Genomic DNA, 21,800 nt, shown 5'->3' with positions numbered 1-21,800 from the left:
AATTGTGGTGATGAACAGAATTGTTGAGAATACCTTGGACTGATAAATAAGAAACAATGGGGCAATAAGGACAAATATTCTAAAGAAGAATAAGGGGGGAAATGTAAATAATAGAAGATTACCATTACGTAATCGCTGTTAAAAAAAGTTGGAGGAGTATATACTGTGTGTGCATGTGTGTTATGTTTTGCTTTGTTTTGTTTTGTTGGTTTAAAATAAAATAAAATAAAATAAAATAAAAAAGAGAATACCTTGGATTGATAAAAAATGCACATAATTCAATACTATACAAAGTAAAACCGGACACTCACTTAAATGAATGAATGAAATAATGAAACTCTAACATAAATGTTGGGGATAGATATTGCAAAGACTGGTTGAAGATGACCCTGATGCTTGGAAAATTAAAGGCAATCTCAGAAGTGGCTAACAGTAGACAAGATGATTTGATGCTATCACTATACAAGCAGGAGCTTATAAACCTTCAGAGGAATGATTGATATGCAATGACATCAAAATGTGGTCTGTCAGGACCCAGAGAGGCAGAAGGGATTGAATGACTGAACAAATGCTCATCCAGGTTTTTTACAACCTATACTGCAGTTGTCACCTGCCTGAAAATTATTAAGACCACTAATGACCAAAATTACTCATCATTAAAATAGTGATCAGTTTTCAAAAGAGCCTATCATAATTCAATGGTGAAAAAAGTAAGGTTCTACATTTAGGCAAGAAAAACCAAATGCACAGGTATTAGGGAATGGTGGCCTCAGAGATAATCTGGCCTTGGACTTTATAGGGCTTTAAAGGTGATTACTACCACTTGAACTGCACTTTGAAAGAAACTGGAAGCCTGTGCAGTTCGCACAACAGAGATGTCACATAGACAAACTGAGGGGCATCCTTCACTGTACACACTACCACATTCTGCACCAATTGAAGTTTCCAGGTTGTCTTCAAGGACAGCCCCATGTAGGTGCATTTCAGTAATGCAAGTGGGAGATGGCCAAGAGCTGAGGTGGCGCAGCAGTTAGAGTGCAGTACTGCAGGCCACTTTAGCTGACTGTGTTCAGCAGGTCAGCGGTTCAAATCTCACCGGCTCAAGATTGACTCAGCCTTCCATCCTTCCGGGGTAGGTAAAATGAGGACCCAGATTGTTGGGGGCAATGTAATATATATATATATATATATATATATATATATATATATATATATATATATATATATATACACATACACACACATTGCTTACTGGTGTACACCGCTTAGAGAGTGCTTGCACTTAAAGCAGTATATAAGACTAATAAATAAATAAATAAATAAGGCATGAGTGAGCAAGGCTTCTTGGTTGAGGAAAGAGCTCAGCTGATGGACAAGATAAATTTGTGCAAAGTCCCACCCTGGCCAAATTGTGCACCAGTTCAATCTGGGGAAGTGCCATCCCATCCACCAAAAAACTCACAGCCACTCTGTCATGCCACAGTTGAATCGAAGTTGGTTCCTCCCTATCCAGACCCTTACAGCTGCCAGCACTCAATCAGCAGTGCCACAGCATCAATTGCCCAGCTAGGGGTGGAGATATATAACTGGATATCACCAATATGCTAATGATATTGGTGCTCATGCTGATGGATGACCTCTCCTAGCAGTTTCATATCGATATTAAAAAGGAATGGCCAAAGCCTTGAGCCTTGGGACATCCTGCATTGCAGGGACCTAGGGTTTGACCTTTTTTCTCCTATCAACTCCAACTGGAACCAGCCACTAAGGAAGGAGAACCACTGTAACTCTGTGCCTCCCATTCCAAACCCTTTAAGCTGATGAATAGAATAGAATAGAATAGAATAGAACAGAACAGAACAGAACAGAACAGAATAGAATAGAATAGAATAGAATGGAATGGAACCTTGGAGGTCTTCTAGCCCAGCCCCCTCTCAAGCAGGAGAACCTATACCATTTCAGACAAGTGACTGTCTAGTCTCTTCTTAAAAACCTCCAGTGATGGAGCACCCACGATTTCTGAAGGCAAAGCTGTTCCACTGGTTGATTCTCCTCACTGTTAAGAAGTTTCTCCTTAACTCCAGGTTGCTTCTCTCTCTGATCAGTTTCCAACCATTGTTTCTTGTCCTGCCTTCTGATCCAGAAGGATACCATGGTTGATGGTATGGAAAGCTGCTGAGAGATCCAGGAAGGCTACGATGATTGCATCACCTCCATCCCAAGCCCTCCAAAAGTCATCAACATTGAATATTATGCATTCCTTTGTCTTGAGGGAGGAGGATGGCAGGGAAGTGGGTCTGATGGGTGGAAGATGGGGAGGACAGGAGATGGACAGAAAATGGATAGGTATGCAATATTCACCTTTACTCTGACACTCTGACAATAATTTAGAAGTGATTTGGACTTCGTGTGAGCCCAGTAATTCTCTGCTATTCATTAAAAGCCCAACTTTTAACAGGGTAATGCTCAAGCCTGAAGAAAGATGCCCTTTTAAAAGAATTGCATTAAGCAGTCAACCAAACCCTCAAATTCTATCACTTGGGGAATTAGAATTGATCTGACATTTGAGGTCTTGCAGTGGACTTAGATGGCAAGTGCTCTAGGCAGGAGCAGCACATTGGAGGATGCAACCTTATAGGCTGGCTGGCCTCGGGCTAGTCACTTGCTTTCAAGGGCAATGCAAGCATATTGTTCTATCATTTTACTGAAACAATCAACAGGAACGTCAGTTGCTTACTGAATATCTTGTGTTCCATTTGGACTCCTATTTAGAAGAAGGTTCTTTCCAACCCTTCAATTAATCTAATTCCAGACAAAATGCTGCTATGACCCAGGATGGTCTTTGAGGACCACAAGTGGTATATAAGTCTAAGTGCTGTTGCTATCATCAAGGCTAACATTTTCTGATATAAATAGGTGGACTCTTCCAAACTCGCTCATATTCTCCATCTCTGAAAGTCTGTAAGAAGAGGCTATGCAGCTACTTCACATGGGTTGTTTCCTTGTACACTGCAGAAGGTTGAACTAGATAATTCATATAGCTAGAGGCCTTTCCTGGTCTATAAGTCTATGTTGGAATCACAAAAGAGTCAATGATGAATTGCAACTGTATTTATCTGGTGAAAGTTGAGGTTTTCTATAGAGGGGGGACGAGGTAAGCCCAGAGCATTGAAGGTTAAATAGTGGGGAAAATATCTGATCTGAGCTTCTTAATAATGGAATAACAGTAAGCTATGAGGCTGGTAGAATTAATGCTCCTTGTACAATACATAAAACTTTATTTACTGGGAACAAATGTCTTTTGCTTAAGATACAGCTTTTGAAAGTGGGAACTGTGGACATGTTAAAGGAAGGCAAAGTGGAGGATAAAGCTTTTCTCCAGGCAGGATACAACTGCCTTATCAAAAGTGTCTGTATGATGTTTCAATAACTCTAAATATATTGGGATGGGCTACACACATAAACGCACACAAACACAAAGACACCTCTAACAGAACTTTCTTCTCTATTTTCAGTATTCTGGTGAAGTTCCAGAAAACCGGATAGAAGTTGTTGTCGCTAATTTGACTGTGATGGACCGAGATCAACCCCATTCGCCCAACTGGAATGCTGTTTACCGAATAATCAGTGGAGACCCTTCCGGTCATTTTACCATTAGGACTGATCCTGTTACCAATGAAGGCTTGGTAACTGTTGTGAGGGTATGTTTGTCTCTCATTCTCTGGGGACTTTTTCCACAGACAAGTTCTACAGAGATTTGAATTTGGAGGAAAGTTGGTCCAGACTTTGTAGGGATCTGATTCATGAAGGCAACACATTCAATGAATACAACAACCATCATGTAGTAAATCGGGGGTCTTCAAACCTGGCCCTTTTATGACATAACTGCCAGAATTCCTCAGTCAGGCATGCTGGCTGAGGAATTCTGGGAGCTGAAGTCCACAAGTCATAAAAGGACCAAGTTTGAAGACCCCCGCATGGATGCATGCATGGATGGATGCCTGGATGCCTAGAATGGATAGAATAGGAGGGAGGGAGGGGAGGGGATGGGGTGGGGTGGGATACAAAGTGATAGAACGGGATGGGAAGGGAAGGGAGGGGAAAGGAAGGGAAGGGGGGAGGGAGGGAGGGAGGAAGGAAGGAAGGAATAAAGGGATGGAGGGGATGGAAGAATGGGATGCAATGGGATGGGATGCAATGGGATGGAATAGGTGGATGGACAGACGTGTGTCACTGGAACTGCACAGATATGGGTTCAAGATCCAATAGGAACAGGTCATAACATTATAGCTTTCTTATTAAAAGTAAAATTGATTTTTAGAAACAGAAAAAAAAAATTCAAGTCAATATTACATGCAGCTCAAAATTCCACCCAGCCAACTTATAAAGCTTTGCCCGTTCAATGCCATTTTAACATCCCATTAAACTGTTCAAGACTGTATTGTCCTGAAATCCTGAATACCTTCCTCTCTTGGGTGCCAAGAGTCTGAATATGATGGTGTAGGGGTCATGCAACTCTGTTCAGACTTTGCAGTCTTCCCATAGTATAAGCTGAGCCATTATTGAAGAAATCTATACATCACACAAGGGAATCTTAAGGAAACGTGGCAGTTCTATTGGGATAAAATGAGTGCCTTGATCCATATCAGCAAGATTGCCTTGTCAGAACTTTTTTGTCAAGTGGGAATTATCCTCTAGATAAGGCATTAGGTGAAATAAAATTAACTGCAACTGATGGTAGAAAAGTGCAAAGTTTTTGATGTGGACACTGAAATGTCCCCGCATCATATTTTCACACTGATAGCAGTTAGTATGTAATAATAAAAGAAGAACTGTGCTGGATCAGTCAAAGACTAGATTATTCCTGTATCTTATTCTTTACAGTGGTCCTTTGTGGAATGACCACAAACATATAGCCTTACAGATAGTCCTTGACTTACAACTATTCGCTTAGCGACCATTTGACATTACAACAGCACTGAAAAAAGTGACACGACCATTTTTCACACGTAGGACCATTGCAGCATCCCCATGGTCACGTGATCATAATTCAGACGCTTGGCAACTGACAGTTATTTATGACGGTTGCATTGTTTTGGAATCTGGTGATCACTTTTCGTGACCTTCTGACAAGCAAAGTCAATGGGAAAGCCAGATTCATTCACAACCATGTTACTAGCATAACAACTGCAGTGGTTCACTTAACAGCTGTGGCAAGAAAGAATGGGGCAAAACTCACTTAACAGTTGTCTTGCTTAGCAACAAAAATGTTGGGCTCAATTGTGGTCTTCAGTCAAGGATTACCTGTAGTTGCCATGGACACCCACATCTGCCAGGATTTTTTTTCTAAACCCTATTCCACAACACAACATTCCCTAAACTGGTGCCCCTCCACTGTGTTAGATTTTAACTTCCATCATTTCCAGCTGAATCACACTCCCTGAAAATTACGGGAATTAAAATCCAGCTTATCTGGGAGGCACCAGAATGAGAAAGCCTTCAATAAATCATAGAACCCTTTAGTTACAGTATGTATCTCATCCCATGTACATTTCTCTGAAAATATATCCAATGCTATTCCATGTTACAGTTCTAACAGAACAACAGAACAGAATAACGAAATAACAGAGTTGGAAGGGATCTTGGAGGTCTTCTAGTCCAACCCACTGCTCAAGCAGGAAACCCTATACCATTTCAGACAAATGACATCCCAATCTCTTCTTAAAAATCTCCAATGATAGAGTACCCACAACTTTTCAAGGCAAGTCATTCCACTGATTAATTGTTCTAACTGTCAGGAAATTAGGGGGGATTTTAAGAAGAGATTGAACAACACGTGGCAGTGCCTGGAGACAGCGGAATAGACGAGAAAGAACTGGAGAAGATAACAAAATACAAAGACCTACAAATAGAAATAGAAAGACTGTGGCAAAAGCAAGCAAGGGTAGTACCAATAGTAATAGGCTCCTTGGGTGCAATCCCAAAACAATTGGAGCACCACTTGAACACCATTGGCATTGACAAATTCGCTATTAGTCAATTGCAAAAGGCAGCCTTACTAGGAACTGCTTCCATCCTGCGACGATACCTGTAATACCATCAAACATCCACATCTGCCTATCCCAGGTCCTGGATAAGGACTCGATAGGTAGACAAAATGCCAAATCCAGTTTGAACATCTGGCTGGCTGTGCGATGATCCAGAAGAAGAAGAAGAAGAAGAAGAAAAGAAGAAGAAGAAGAAGAAGAAGAAGAAGAAGAAGAAGAAGAAGAAGAAGAAGAAGAAGAAGAAGAGGAGGAGGAGGAGGAGGAGGAGGAGGAGGAGGAGGAGGAGGAGGGGGAGGACGAGGAGGAAGAGGAGGAGGAGGAGGAGGAGGAAAGTTGGAAGGTACCTTGGAGGTCATCTAGTCCAACCCCCTGCTCAGGCAGGAAACTCTATACCATTTCAGACAAATGATTATCCAGTCTCTTCTTAAAAACTTCCAGTGTTGGAGCATTCATCGCTTCTGGAGACAGTCTAGAATGGTATATAGGATCTCATACTTGAGCAGTGGGTTGGACTAGAAGACCTCCAAAGTCCATTCCATCTCTATTATTCTATGTTCTAAAAGAGGGGGGAGACCTAACTTTCCCCATCCTGTGTGTGAACGGGGCATTTAAAAAAAAATATTTGAATCAGAAAACAAACCATCCATTGCAGCCTGGTCGTTCTGCAAGCAGCTTCATCCAGCTTCATCTGGAGGCTTTTAAAAAGAGACCCGAACAGCCTCTTGTCTGAAATGGTATAGGGTCTCCTACTTGAGCAGGAGTTGGACTGGAAGACTCCAAAGTCCCTTCCAACTCTATTCTGTATCTTTTTGGCAGCTTCCATCCTAACCTCTTCTGCCATTGAAACAAGCCTGCCGAGAGGCATCTATGATGTACAGTTCCAATTTTATTTTTCACTGCAACAAGAACCGTTCCCTCTGTGGCAGAAGATGCTTATCTCCATCACAAGCCTTGTATAAATCAGGCAAGGCGGGGAAAGGATCATTTTGCAGGGTCTGAATAAATTCCCCAAACATGGAACAGAGGTGCTCTGTGGCTGCCTAAAACATTATACGAATGTTGCGAGGAATATAGACATGAATTTGAAAGAGAGATGCACGCCGTTATTGTTTTCCTTTCTCCAGACATAATAACTAGAGGATAACTTATTTCTTTATAGCTAAAAATGCCCTTAGAACTAAAAAAAAAAAAATAAACAAAACCCAAAAGACAATTCAAACCCCCACCTTATTTATCTGCATTATATGTACTGCTTAAGTAACTATGGTGATCGTTTCCAAATTAGAAGCCACTAGAAAAGGTTCTTCTAAACTTCTGGAGATATAATCCAAACATAAAGAAAAGTGGAAACGCTACAAGATCTGTAGGAGGATAATGGGTGATTAAGGTAAAGGCAAAGATAAAAGTTTCCCCTGTCCAGTCATGTCTGGCTCTAGGGGGCTGTGCGTATCTCCAACATTGTCTGAAGACACTTCCGTGGTCATCTGCCCAGCATGACTATTTAATAATAATAATAATAATAATAATAATAATAATAATAACACCATTGGCATTGACAAATTCGCTATTAGTCAATTGCAAAAGGCAGCCTTATTAGGAACTGCTTCCATCCTGCGACGATACCTGTAATACCATCAAACATCCACATCTGCCTATCCCAGGTCCTGGGTAAGGACTCGATAGGTAGACAAAATGCCAAATCCAGTCTGAACATCTGGCTGACTGTGCGATGATCCATAATAATAATAATAATAATACATCAAGCACACTGAAGTCAAGAAAAAGATTAGAGGTGAATACATTAAGAGAGTGAAGAAGATCTTAAAGTCCAAACTCAATGGAGAATAGACGAGAAAGAACTGGAGAAGATAACAAAATACAAAGACCTACAAATAGAAATAGAAAGACTGTGGCAAAAGCAAGCAAGGGTAATACCAATAGTAATAGGCACCTTGGGTGCAATCCCAAAACAACTGGAGCACCACTTGAACACCATTGGCATTGACAAATTTGCTATTAGTCAATTGCAAAAGGCGGCCTTATTAGGAACTGCTTCCATCCTGCGACGATATCTGTAATACCATCAAACATCCACATCTGCCTATCCCAGGTCCTGGGTAAGGACTCGATAGGTAGACAAAATGCCAAATCCAGTCTGAACATCTGGCTGACTGTGCGATGATCCATAATAATAATAATAATAATACATCAAGCACACTGAAGTCAAGAAAAAGATTAGAGGTGAATACATTAAGAGAGTGAAGAAGATCTTAAAGTCCAAACTCAATGGAGAATAGACGAGAAAGAACTGGAGAAGATAACAAAATACAAAGACCTACAAATAGAAATAGAAAGACTGTGGCAAAAGCAAGCAAGGGTAATACCAATAGTAATAGGTGCCTTGGGTGCAATCCCAAAACAACTGGAGCACCACTTGAACACCATTGGCACTGACAAATTCTCCTATTAGTCAATTGCAAAAGGCGGCCTTACTAGGAACTGCTTCCATCCTGCGACGATATCTGTAATACCATCAAACATCCACATCTGCCTATCCCACGTCCTGGGTAAGGACTCGATAGGTAGACAAAATGCCAAATCCAGTCTGAACATCTGGCCGACTGTGCGATGATCCATAGTAGTAGTAGTAGTAGTAGTAGTAGTAGTAGTAGTAGTAGTAGTAGTAGTAGTAATAACAATAAAGTTGGAAGGGACCTTGGAGGTCATCAAGTCCAACTCCCTGCTCAGGCAGGAACCCTACACCATTTCAGACAAATGGCTGTCCGGTCTCTTCTTAAAAACTTCCAATGTTGGAGCATTCACTGCTTCTGGAGGCAGGTTGTTCCACTGGTTAATTGTTCTCACTGTCAGGAAATTTCTCCTAAATGCTGATACACCAAAGTGTATCTACTCAGATTTGCATGCTTTCAAACGACTAGGTGGGCAGGAGATGAGGCATGTAAGGGGAGTTCACCCCATTGCTCAGTAGCTGGGCCTCAGCGTCTTTAACTGTTGAGCCATCCTGCCCCCTAATGGATGATTAAGGCCAATATTTAATCGCCCATATTAGAAGAATTAAAATAATGCACATTTATGAATGGAATGGAATGGAGCTGAAAGGGACTTTGGAGGTCTTATAGTCCAACCCCCTGCTTAGGCAGGAAACCCTATACAAGTGATGGTGAACCTTTTAGAGACCAAGTGCCCAAACTGCAACCCAAATCCACGTATGTATCATCAGGTGCTAGGTGGGCATGGCCCTTTGGGTGGGTGTGGCCAATTGGGTGGGCATGGCCGCACGCGGGCCATAGATTCACCACCACAGACTTAGGTTTAGGGTTATGTCACTTTGAACTCAGAGCAAAATGGACATCACTAACTAACTCGGGATACTTGGGTATGGTTGGGAGGGCACTGACTTTTCTAGCCTGCCCTACCTATGTTTCCTGGTAAAATACATGGGAAAATCCCATTGGAGGAAAATTCCACTTAGGCCCATTTCAGACAAATGCTTGTCCAATCTCTTCTTAAAAACTTCCAGTGTTGGAGCATACACCGTTTCTGGAGGCAGGTTGTTCCACTAGTTAATTGTTCTAATTGTCAGGAAATTTCTTCTAGGTTGCTTCTCTCCTTGATTAGCTTCCATCAGTGCAGTTCATCAGTTCATTGAATCCAGATACAGCCTAGCCAGCATAAACACAGTTAACTTCATCTAACAAATGCCATCGAATCCTTTGGCTGAGCAACACATAACACTATATGACTAGTGGTAATCATTTTTTTTTCCTACAAGAAAATGCAAACAAGAAAAAAAATGTGTTCAGAAGTATGAACCTCTTCATTCCTCTTGCAAAAAAGATTATTTGTAACTCCAAATGTAGGAAGAGCAGCTTGCTTTTCCTCCCATAAAGAGAGGTTTGTCGCCTGGTCCCAATGAAACTCCCTTCCTGGGTTTTGCATGCCAACACAGGTCGTCCTTGACTTATGACCACAATTGAGTCCCACATTTCTGATGCTAAACAAGACGCAGTTGTTAAGTGAATTTTGCTCCATTTTATGACCATCCTTTCCATGGTTGTTAAGTGAATCACTGCAGTGTTTAATTACTCACCTGGTTGTTAAGTGTATCTGGCTTCCCCATTAACTTTGCTTTACAAAAAGTCACAAAAAGGGATCCTGTGACCCTGGGACACTGCAAATGTCATAAATACGAGCCAGTTGCCCAGCGTCTGAATTTTGATCATGTGACCATGGGGATGCTGCAATGGTTATAAGTGTGGAAAATGGTCATAAGTCACTTTTTTCAGTGCCCTTGTACTGTCACTAAATGGACCCTCGTAAGTTGAGGATTACCTGCACATTTGATATGTAAGAAGCCTTTATCTTCTGATACCTCAGAAAATAATATCCTTTCTGAGGGTATTAAAAATTGCGTTCATTGTTTAGTCTCCGTGGTTTATTCCATATTAAGTTATAAAACTTCTGTCTTTGATTCAGTATCCTGAATCTGATTGTTTCAGCAAATTTTGTTTGGATAGCTCTTTGCAAGGCTGTATATCCTTCTTTTAAGCACTCTCCTAACATTCTACTTGCAGTAAACTATTCTCTCTTAAAAGCCTTCCAGCAATGTTTCATTTGCTACCCTTAGTGCCAGAATTAATGATGCTATTCCTGGCTTCTTGAGATCTGATCTCATAAGTATCAGAGAGTGCTAACTTAATTGTTACTGATTTGTCCAAATGTGACACTAGCAAGTTTATATCAAGCCATAGATTCCTATAAGGAAGGCTTGAAAGCCAGGGAGATGGAGGGATGGATGGAGGGATGGAGGGTTGGAGGGGGGAGGGAGGGGGGGAGAGATGGAGGGAGGGAGCGATGGAAGGAAAGAAGGATGGAGGGATGGTTGGTTGGATGGATGGATTTTACTTGTCTAATTTCTAAAAATATAAGGATATTTATTGCAAGATAGGCAACCCTTCCAAATTATCGTTACAAATTCCACAACTTTATAACTACAATTTGTAATGTCAGTTGGGCTTCAGACTGCATCAGCAGTAAAAGTATGATAACTGGAGTTTTCATTTTGATTTTTGGACAAAATAATATCCTCATTGCGCTGGAAGAGAAATCATTAGCATTGGCTACCCATAATTTTTCAAGACTATTCAGACTAGGTGTCCTTCAGATGAGGTGGGATAGAACTCTTGAGTTCTTAAATTTGTAATCCCAGTCCAATTGCAGAGTGGTACTTTGGGAAGATTCCTCTAAAATGCCACTGGACTCTTGTTTTTTCTACTTTCAAATAGCTAGTCAAGGAACAGACCTTCCTTAGTGTTGAAAGAAAAATCTTCATCAGGGTCCAGTCCAAGCTGAGAATAAACAAAATGGAGACTGCTTTAAAAAGAAGGTTGTAGTTTACTGAAAAGGAGAGCCAGACAGAAAGATGGCTCTGGGAAAAAACTGACCACATGTAGTAAGAAGTGGGTTTTTATACCTTCTTGGGCTTTTATTTGGAGTTGTTCCTGTGGATGAACTTTGACCTGAGTCTGAGTGAGCCCTTCTGGTATTCTGATGGTGGTGGGTTAATCCTATTATGTCCCAAAGGTTATATCCTGCTTCTCTGGGGCTGTAGCTGATGAGTGTTGGATTTTTTTGGTATGAGAGATTGTTGATCCTAGGGATCTTTATCTTTCTAATCTCAGCTTCCTGACTCCAATCTTTCTGACAAGATTATCACATCTGCATTTCTGCAGACCTGGTTTCTGTTTGGGGCAGAGAGACTTGGGGGGGGGGGTTTCTGCCTTTAAGATCCTTTGAGGAAATATTCTGCCTTTTAATATTCCCAAGAATATTTCTTTCTCTGGGGGGAGCTGACTTCCCACATCAGCATAGAATATCACATGGACCATCTACTCAACTTTTCTGCTCCTTCCTTATAAACCAATCCAGCATTCTGGTCAACACCTAAACAAACATAAGACCATAGAATACTGAGTGATCATGGCATTTCCAGTTGATATTTCTTTCCCATGCCTCTGTTTCATTTCAGGAAGTTGATTATGAGATGAACCGAGCTTTTATGTTGACGGTGATGGTGTCCAATCAAGCTCCTCTTGCCAGCGGGATCCAAATGTCCTTCCAGTCTACAGCCGGAGTCACCATTTCAGTCACTGATGTCAATGAGCCCCCCTACTTCCCAACAAACCACAAACTCATCAGGCTGGAAGAGGGTGTGCCTACAGGGACGGCACTCATGACTTTTTCAGCAGTGGATCCTGACCGTTTCATGCAACAGGCTATCAGGTATGATGGTGGAAAGTAGAGCTCACTATTTTGGAGATCGTCAACATTTGAATGCCTGTGAACCACATGTAACGGGAAAGGATGTAAAATAGATGGAACCATGTTACACACATGCATGGGAGTTGGGTTGGGTTCAGTTGGTTTTTAGATAAGACACTTATAGAACAGAGGTCACCAAACTTTTCATGCTGGCAGCCCAGAGGGAAAGGGATCAGCTGTGAAATTTGCGCACGCACAAACCCACATGCGCAATCGGGCCCCTGCGCAAATGGGGCCACATGTGAATGGGGCCACGCACACCCACATAGGGCTAGCTGCCCCATTTGCGCAGACACTAGCCGCCACCGCTGCTAGCCCCACATGCACGTGTGAACGGGCCACACAACCTGCACGGCTCTAGCAATCCTGTTTGTGCATGCACGCAGGTGCTAGCCACTGCCGTTGCTAGCCCCACGCGCATGCGCAAATAGGTCTGCAGGCTCTAGTGCAAGTGGGGGTGAGTGCACGCACACACGTGCATGCACTGGCCAGCCTGTCCCCTAGCCCGGTGGCCAGTAGGCCACGGCCTGGCAGTGGGCTGCAGACCATAGGTTGGGGACCCCTGTTATAGAAGACAATATTTGTAGCTCAGGATTGAACGGTGGGGTCCTTGGTGCTCTCTGGGCTTGGTGGTTTTCTTGAAGACTTTTCATTACCAAACTAGGCAATATCATCGGTTCTAGTGACGTTGCCAAGTTTGGTAATGAAATATCTGCAAGAAAACCACCAAGCTTAGAGAATACCAAGGACCCATCAGATAAGAGACTTGTTTGGAGCTTACATTACACTTTTATCTGTTTACTGCCTCAATACAGCATGGAACTGTGCTGCTGTTTTATTTAGCAGCTGTATTTGGAAAGGGATCTTGGAATTAAATAATTACTGAAATCCATTCCACCTTGTTTCCATTGGCAAATCTGTGTCACTGGAAACATCTGGCAATGCAAAATTATCCCACAGAAAGGATCAACAGCTTAATGGTTAGCCTCCAGTTTTGTATGATCAGGGTTTGAGGTTCTATCCCTGACATTGCCAGGCAAATTTGGGGAAATTCTGCTCAAAACCTAGATTGTCAGGCAGTGCTGACACTTACTGTAGTTCTGGAATAGATGGAGCAATGGTCTGGACTCAGATAAGATGGTAGGGCTGTTTTTAATGGAGCTTTCATTGAGCCATCATGGCTGAGATCATGACTGTTTTGAACTCTGGTATCAGTTCAAATTCAAAAGGTATGATCCTGGGATAAGATGCAGCTGTTTTAAAGAGTCACACACACATTCTACATTTTTTTTTCTATTGCTTGGTCCAGCGCCTGATAAAATGAATGTCAAAGTGGCTGGTTAATTATGCTCTGCATTTGCATGATTCCTATGTTCCCAAGAAAGCACATATCTGATTTCCCATTACATTTTTGAATGTACATGTATTAAAAAAAGAGTTAGATGCACACCTCATAAATGAGCTATCCCTGAATTCTGCCTAGTTCCAGCAACAGTTAAAGAGAGTGGCTATAAACGTTGTCACAAACCTTCCATATTTTGAACATTCAGTGCATTTAAATCCCAGTTGATTGTGTGGACCTGTACATTGAACAGTAGCCTAAGAAAAAAGGAAATTTAAGTTATCCTTTCTTTGTCTCTGGGTCCCACTGGCTGTCTGTTCCTTTATTGCAAACGTGAGATAAATTTGGCACAGTACGAAGGTGCCCTGTAGAATTAGCACTGGGGCCAATTAAACTTACATCACTTGTGTGACATTTTATAATCATTCAAGGGATGAGATATTTTAAGGGGGAATAAAGCTGTCTGGTGCAAAAATGACAATGGTTAACTCATTGCCTCTGCTGGTTGGCACGGATTGGCAGTGGAAATTTTAAGGGTGGAGGGGAATGTCTTAGCTAACAAGGCCATTTTTCTTCATAGTTCTGTTTTGCAATGGCTGGTCCTTCAAGGGGGAGCTCATTTTTCTCCTACACCTGGATCAGCTTAGAGGTGACCCAAAGGAATGCAGTGAACCTGCCATCAGCTCAATCAATTTAGCACTGATTGATCATGCAAGGTGTGCCTTGCTTTTTTTCATTTTTAAAATAAACCGAAAGCAAGGTACAAACAATCATTTAACAGGATGAAGACAACCCAAAATTACAATGTTACAAAAAGTTTAACTTTATAACAATCTTAATTTTTTTAAAAAAAATCTATCTATCTATCTATCTATCTATCTATCTATCTATCTATCTATCTATCTATCTATATCTGTCTGTCTGTCTGTCTGTCTGTCTGTCTGTCTGTCTGCCTGCCTGCCTGCCTGCCTGCCTGTATTTCTTTCTGTCTGTCTGTCTGTCTGCCTGCCTGCCTGCCTGCCTGCCTGCTTGCCTACCTATATTTCTTTCTTTCTTGCTTGCTTGCTTGCTTGCTTGCTTGCTTTCTGTCTATTCGCTGTAAGCCACTTGGAATGTTTGCATAAACAGAAAGATGTCGCATAAATTTAACAATAGACAAATAAGCATGAGTTTGGGAGCTTCCAGTTTGTTTGGATTGGGTGGAAAGGCATGGACTGTTTTCTTGATCCATTTTGTAATCCCAGCTGTTCTTTATAGAAAGAAAAAACAATCACAGCTTCCTTTCATCTTGAACAGTTATGGGCAGTTTTGATGAAGAAAACAATGCACAGACAGAGCATTCTTACACATCAGCATATATACAGTTCACGTGACATGAAGACTGGATGGATGGATGGATGGATGGATGGATGGATGGATGGATGGATGGAGGAAGGGAGGGAGGGAGGGAGGCTAGAATGGATAGCTGGACAGTTAGTTGGCTGGCTGGATAGCTAACTGGACATTTGGCTGGACAGAGAGATGGATTATGTGCCTTTAAGTCAGTGTGGACTCTATGGTGGTTTATTCCACTGATCCTGTAAACCAGTGTTTCTCAACCTTGACAATTTTAAGGCATGTGGACTTCAACTCCCAGAATTCCACAGCCAGCATTGCTGGCTGTGGAATTCTGGAAGTTGAAGTCCACATGCCTTAAAATTGTCAAGGTTGAGAAACGCTGCTGTAAACCATGAGTACTAACTACTGCATGCTAAGCTAAGATATGGTTGGTTGAAAGGTTCAACACTCTAAAATGTGCCTTAGTGTAAGGTTATTTTCCATCCACATTAGGGACTTCTCACTCGAAGGGACTCTTAGGTGTTTTTCTTTGCTTCTGCAGATATTCCAAGCTGTCGGATCCTGCAAACTGGCTGAATATTAATGCCACAAATGGTCAGATCATCACTGCAGCTGTCCTTGATCGCGAGTCAGCCTACGTTAAGAACAATGTCTACGAAGCCACATTCCTGGCAGCTGACAACGGTAGGCTTGAACACTCCACTCTTCATGCTTCAATAATAATCAGACGTATTCACAGAAAAAATGCCTTGACACAGTTGTCAGTATAATTTAGATGTTCCCATGTTTTCCTAATTCTTTTTTTGGGGGGGAAGATCTTCATGAAGTTGAGTTAGGACACTGCCAAAAGAAATGAAATGTGTGAAATGTTCACAGGCTACAATGGAAAGGAAAACTGGGGAGAACAGAAAGGGAACATAAGAAATTAGAAGGTTTTTCTATATTTATTTGTTAAATTCTATTTGTTAAGGATGTCCCAAAGGTGCTTTTTCAAAGGGCAACTGGACTTCATTTTTCCTTGAAGATGTTTTGCTTCTCATCCAAGAAGCCTCTCCAGTTCTGTCTTTACTTCAGCCAACTGAAGAAGCTTCTTGGATGAGAAGCAAAATGACTTCAGAGTAAGACTGAAATTTGCTATATCCTGATTTAATCAATCAACCAGAAGAGAGCTGGAAGGTACCTTGGAGGTCTTCTAGTCCAGCCCCCTGCTCAAGCAGGAGACCCTGTACCATTTCAGACAAGTGGCTGTCCAGTCTCTTCTTAAAAACTTCCAGTGATGAAGCACCTACAACTTCTGATGACAAGCTGTTCCAGTAGTTAATTGTTCTCACTGTTAAGAAGTTTCTCCTTAGTTCCAAGTTCAAAGAAAAACAAAGTCCAGTTGCCTTTTGAAAAAGCACTTTTGGGACAACCATGACCTGAATGGCTGAGAAGATAGACATTTGTGAAGCATCCAATCTGAGTCGATCACCAGGATCAAAGGTTTATTGTTCCAAGCTCACTCTCCCTCTCTCCCTCCCTCCCTCTCTCTCTCTCCCTCCCTCCCTCCCTCCCTCTCCCTCTCCCTCTCCCTCTCCCTCCCTCTCTCTTTCTATGCATGTTGTATTTATCTGGTTCCTGGCTGTGTGTAGCTGTTAGCTGTTAATTTGGGTGTTGTTGGCTGGCTATTAAACTGTTAATTGTTGTTTCGTTATTTATTTGCTGCCTATATCTTACCATGGGTCTATACCAGTGATGGCGAACCTTTTAGAGACCAAGTGCCCAAACTGAAACCCAAAATCCACTTATGTATCATCGGGTGCTTGGGGGGACATGGCCCATTGAGTGGGTGTAGCCCATTGGGTGGGTGTGGCCCATTGGGTGGGTGTAGCCCATTGGGTGGGTGTGGCTAATTGGGTGGGTGTGGCTGCGGTGGTAATGGCAGACTGGGTGGCACTAAAAACTTCAATCAATCAATTCCAACTTTGCAAGATCTTTTTTTTTTCCCACGAGAAGCTGAAATTGACTGATTGATTGAGCCGAGGTGGCGCAGCAGTTAGAGTGCAATACTGCAGGCCACTTTAGCTGACTGTGTTCAGCAGGTCAGCAGTTCAAATCTCACCGGCTCAAGGTTGACTCAGCCTTCCATCCTTCCGGGGGTAGGTAAAATGAGGACCCAGATTGTTGGGGGCAATGTAAATATATATATACATTGCTTACTGGTGTACACCGCTTAGAGAGTGCTTGCACTTAAAGCAGTATATAAGTCTCATAAATAAATAAATAAACAAACAAACAAACCTTTTTTTTCCACATGGCGGTGGAGGACTAAAGCGAAAAGGTTTTATAAAACCCAACTGAAGGCCTAGGACTGGGGCGACGGTCCGTGTGCCCACATAGAGGGCTCTGAGTGCCACCTGTGGCACCTGTGCCATAGGTTCGCCACCGCAGGTCTATACTGTAGGCAGCTTGGGATGAGCGGAGAAGCAGATAGAAAAGGCAGGAGAAAGGATGGACTTCCTATATGTTCCTGATCTTATACAAGTAGTCCTCGACTTACAACAGTTCATTTAGTGACCGTTCAAAGTTACAACGGTGCTGGAAAAAAGTGAATTATGACCATTTTTTACAGTTATGACCTTTGAAGCATCCCCATGATCATGTGGTCAAAATTCAAATGCTTGGCTTCTGGTTCATACTTATGACCGTTGCTATGTCTCAAGGTCAAGTGATCCCCTGTCGCCATCTTCTAACAAACAAAATCAAGGGGGAAGCCAGATTCACTTAACAACCGGGCTACTAACTTATCAACTACAGTGATTCACTTAACAACTGCGGCAAGAAGGGTTGTAAAATGGGGCAAAACTCACTTAGCAAAGGTCTCACTTAACAACGGAAATTTTGGGCTCAATTGTGGTCGTAAGTCGAGGGTTACCTGTATTACCAACTAAGAGACACGGCTGAGGACAGAAAGGGAAGAGACCTCAAGTAGAAATCCAAAAACAATCTAAGGTTAAAAGAGAAAGAATTACACGAAAGCTGTCACTGTATAGATTAGAAACATCAAAGTGAGGTGCTGTACCTTTCCAGTGACCTAAAAGCAACCTTGTCACAATCGACACAATTCACTCAATTTTGTTGCAGGGCCAAGAATCACCAGTGGCATCTTTACTGACAAGCAGATCAGATATTGAAAGTGCCCTACTGTGTCCTTTAAATCACTGAATGTATTGAAGACACTGTTGTGTTCCTCACCCCATTCTGCAGGCTACAGGGGAATAAGTCTGACAGGCATCAGAATAAAGAGGGTCAATCTGCTTTCAAAACCCGGTTTCTTCAAATATCTGCTGTATTTCCTTCCTGAATACATTCCACCTAAGTAGTCACCTATCTCTCTCTCTCTAATATTTATTTCCCGCTGGGCCTCTATGGAGTTGTGGTTACTAACAAAATCAATAATAAAAAAAGCCTAGAAATAGGAACAGAACAGTGGAGAAATGTTTCAGAAACCCTGAAATTAAGTACCATATTTTAAAAGCAGTTAGATTTTAAAACATAAAAAAGAAGAAAATAAATCCAATATAGGTAGCCCTCCTCCAGATTTAGGCAAAGCAATGAAAGGATGATTGAGTTAGGCACAAAGAATCAGGACCATACATTAAGTTGCAGTTGAGAAAGATTTTATAACCAAAGAGAGAATCAACCTAGAACTAAGGAGAAACTTCCTGACAGTTAGAATAATTAACCAGTGGAACAACCTGCCTCCAGAAATGGTGAATGCTCCAACACTGTAAGTTTTTAAGAAGAAACTGGACAGCCATCTGTCCAAAATGGTATAGGGTTACTTGCCTGAGCAGGGGGTTGGACTTGTTGACCTCCAAGGTCCCTTCCAACTTATTATTATTATTATTATTATTTAAGCCTATACACAAAAATCTAGTCAACTAAAGTTCAAATTTGCCAGATAAAGGTCAGTGAATTGGGAGGGGGTGGGCTGGACCTGGATCATATTTTTTTTTATAAATATTTTATTAATTTTCTAGTTTTACAATCAAATACTTAATAGACAATGTTTTGTAATAGACAACGTTTTGTCTGGGTCCATAGTAATTCAGCGATATATATTAACTTCTTCAATCTAGATCCAATATTACACCATCAAATGTTTCTTCTCTTCTTCTGGTAGTACCTGATTTCCCACACTAGGCAAATACAATTCTTATTGTTATTAGTAAATATACAATTGAATATCAACATCTTTGTTACATTTTTCTCGTAATATCAATAATGTCAGTTTTAGATAACTTTTCTAACCAAAACATATCTTAACTGCATTTGCACTTAATATCCATATGTTCAATCAGTATCCTGTTTTCACTTTTTTTTTAATTTTAATTTCCCATCAGTGTTCAAAATGTCTCTATTGTTTATAATTTTAACGTAAATTATATTTGGGTAACCAAAAGCTTCCCTTATTCAAACTTCTTAGCATTTTCCTGTTTCCCTTCTTATACCAGAATCTATTATTCTAGTTACAAATCTTATCTTTCTAGTTATGATAATACTTCTATTTCTAGCAATTATCTATTCTCCACCATATTCAAACATCTAGTTAATAATATAATATCCCATCTAATGGATGAAAATCTCTTATTTTCTTCAGTCTTGCTCTAGCTTTATTTCTTTACCAACTAACTTTCCAAGCCAATGCATTTGAATCATCGGGTAATTTTTTCTCTGTTTTTGTGTATATTATTTGGAATAAGAAAGATCTTTGATTAAAGTATTTTTGGAGGAATGAACCCATTTTTATTCATTAAATAGCCTCCCTCCTTCTCCAATTCCCCATAGTTCTCCTAACAGCCCTATCTTCTATTCAATCAGTTCTTCTTCCTTTTCCTCAAATATGTCCTGAATTCTTGATTGGTAAGATGTCTTTTCCATTTCTGATATTATCACTCCATCCTGGTTCTTTAGTTGTATGAATCTGTCGGTTGGTTCCTTCCTTTAGGTCCTCAATCTTTGGATCTGCTTCCTCTAGTTTTCCTTCTATTTTCTGGGTTGCTAATTCCTTCTTTGTAGTCATGTTCTGGGTTTGTAAATTTAAATTAGAAAATTGTTCTTTTATCTCCTTTGTATTATTTCTAGTCTCATCACGAGCTAAAGTGATAATCTCTTGTATTGATTTTAACATGGATAAAATTTCCTTCTGATCTTCATCCATATTTTCTTGGTAGTATGTCAAACTGAAGACTTTGGGGACAGGTGTTAGAGATGTTTTTTTACCATTTAAAGTTGAGTATGGGACATCAATTTCATTTTTTGTAGGTGGTCTTTATAATAAAAATTGTTCGTCAATCAAGGATTTGTAATCCAAAATATTACATCATCTCAAGCAGTGAAGTGTATTTCTCCTCCAGGGAAATAGTTCCACAACACATTATCTGAAAGTCAGGTAATATTTATATTCGTAGTTCAGACAAGCCAGTTTCAAAGTAGTTCATTGTCTCAGCCACATCAATAAGCAGCCCAAAAGTTTTTGTATTTTTCCCTTTTCCCAGCTGCAGTCTCAAAAGTGAAAGCTTCCAAGGTCAGCAAGAGTCTTATCTAAAGCTGGGCTTCAAGCCAAGTTTCCTTTAGGCATAACAACTTGTAATGCCCTAATTTGCTACTAGATGACATTAGTGCTGTTTTCCAGCTTTTTAAATCCCAATTTATAATATAAGCTTTTCAAATCTCTTTTTGTTTTAAAAAAAAGTCTCAAAAGCACTTTTAGTTCCCAGATTTCAAAGCTATAAATGTATATTAATTCCAAATTAATCTTATAATTTTCTCTGTTTCCCCCAAATAGTTAATTCGCCACTTTTCTTTTCCTGAGGGAATGGGGTGGAAATTCCCCTTTCCTCTCTCATCGGGGAGGGTGCTTTGTGCATTTTTTTTCCAGGAAAAAGTCTTAAAGTCGTAAAGAGAGGTTAGAGTCTCACCCAATTTCATCCACGTTGCTGAAAGGTTGCTTGTTATTGCTTATTGTCTTCCTTTGTCAGCAGCTTCTGATTGGCCACACGAATGTAGCCAGTCTTTCCCCCGCCAGTTTGGAGGGCTTCCTCAGATCAAACGGAAGGGCCACCACCCTCCTGCAATCAATGAGGGTCCCCTCCTTGCTTGTCAGCTCTGTGGGGCGATTTTCAACTTTTTCCAGGGTCCCCAGCAGGGCGAAATTGAACGCAAAAGACGGAGCCCTGTCTTCCTGCGTCTGTTTTTCTGTGATGTCAAAACCAGAAGCCTGGGCCTGGGTCATTTGTGACAACATAAGGACTCTAAGCTGATGGCATGTTTAACTCCAATCCCCAGCTATGCCTGCTCGTCTCCCACAGTTGTGCTATTTTTTCAGTCCAGCCTACAATTGGCTTCAGTGGTATGTTGGGAAGGTCCACCCCCCAAAATTAGATCTATATGAGTGCATATGCTTCCCATGATTGTTGTATCTCTTTTCTAGTTTCATGTTAACCTGTGTGGTTTGATGGCATTTCTGGGTATGGAAGACTGTTCCTAAGGCTTGGGGCCCTCAGCATGGAGACATCTTCTCTGAGAGCTTCTCAAGCTGTTTCTTCTGTCTACCATGAACTCCCTGAAGGTTCAACCTCCAAGAGGGAGGAAGCCTTGATTTTATTATAAGCAACTTACCTGCCAGTAGCGTACCCTTTTATTTAGGCTGAATTGTCATTCAGAAGAAAACTATTTCCATCAAGAGG

At 41.1% G+C, this 21,800-nt stretch overlaps 1 protein-coding gene across 1 annotated transcript in view; it reads left to right on the top strand.

The window, feature by feature from the left end:
• Positions 1-21,800, top strand: part of CDH4 (cadherin 4) — a 929,395-nt gene that overhangs the window by 878,262 nt on the left and 29,333 nt on the right. Inside the window, exons 9-11 of the mRNA XM_039346507.1 lie at positions 3,516-3,701; positions 12,097-12,350; positions 15,611-15,753. Coding sequence (XP_039202441.1) covers positions 3,516-3,701; positions 12,097-12,350; positions 15,611-15,753 — 583 coding nt within the window. The remainder of the gene's footprint in view (positions 1-3,515; positions 3,702-12,096; positions 12,351-15,610; positions 15,754-21,800) is intronic.

Source organism: Crotalus tigris, unplaced genomic scaffold (genome assembly GCF_016545835.1).
Source record: "Crotalus tigris isolate CLP2741 ecotype Arizona unplaced genomic scaffold, ASM1654583v1 scf7180000017999.2816498, whole genome shotgun sequence".
Lineage (NCBI taxonomy): Eukaryota > Metazoa > Chordata > Lepidosauria > Squamata > Viperidae > Crotalus > Crotalus tigris.
Note: the sequence above shows the minus strand (reverse complement) of the source record. Positions and strands in the feature narration are given on the sequence as shown.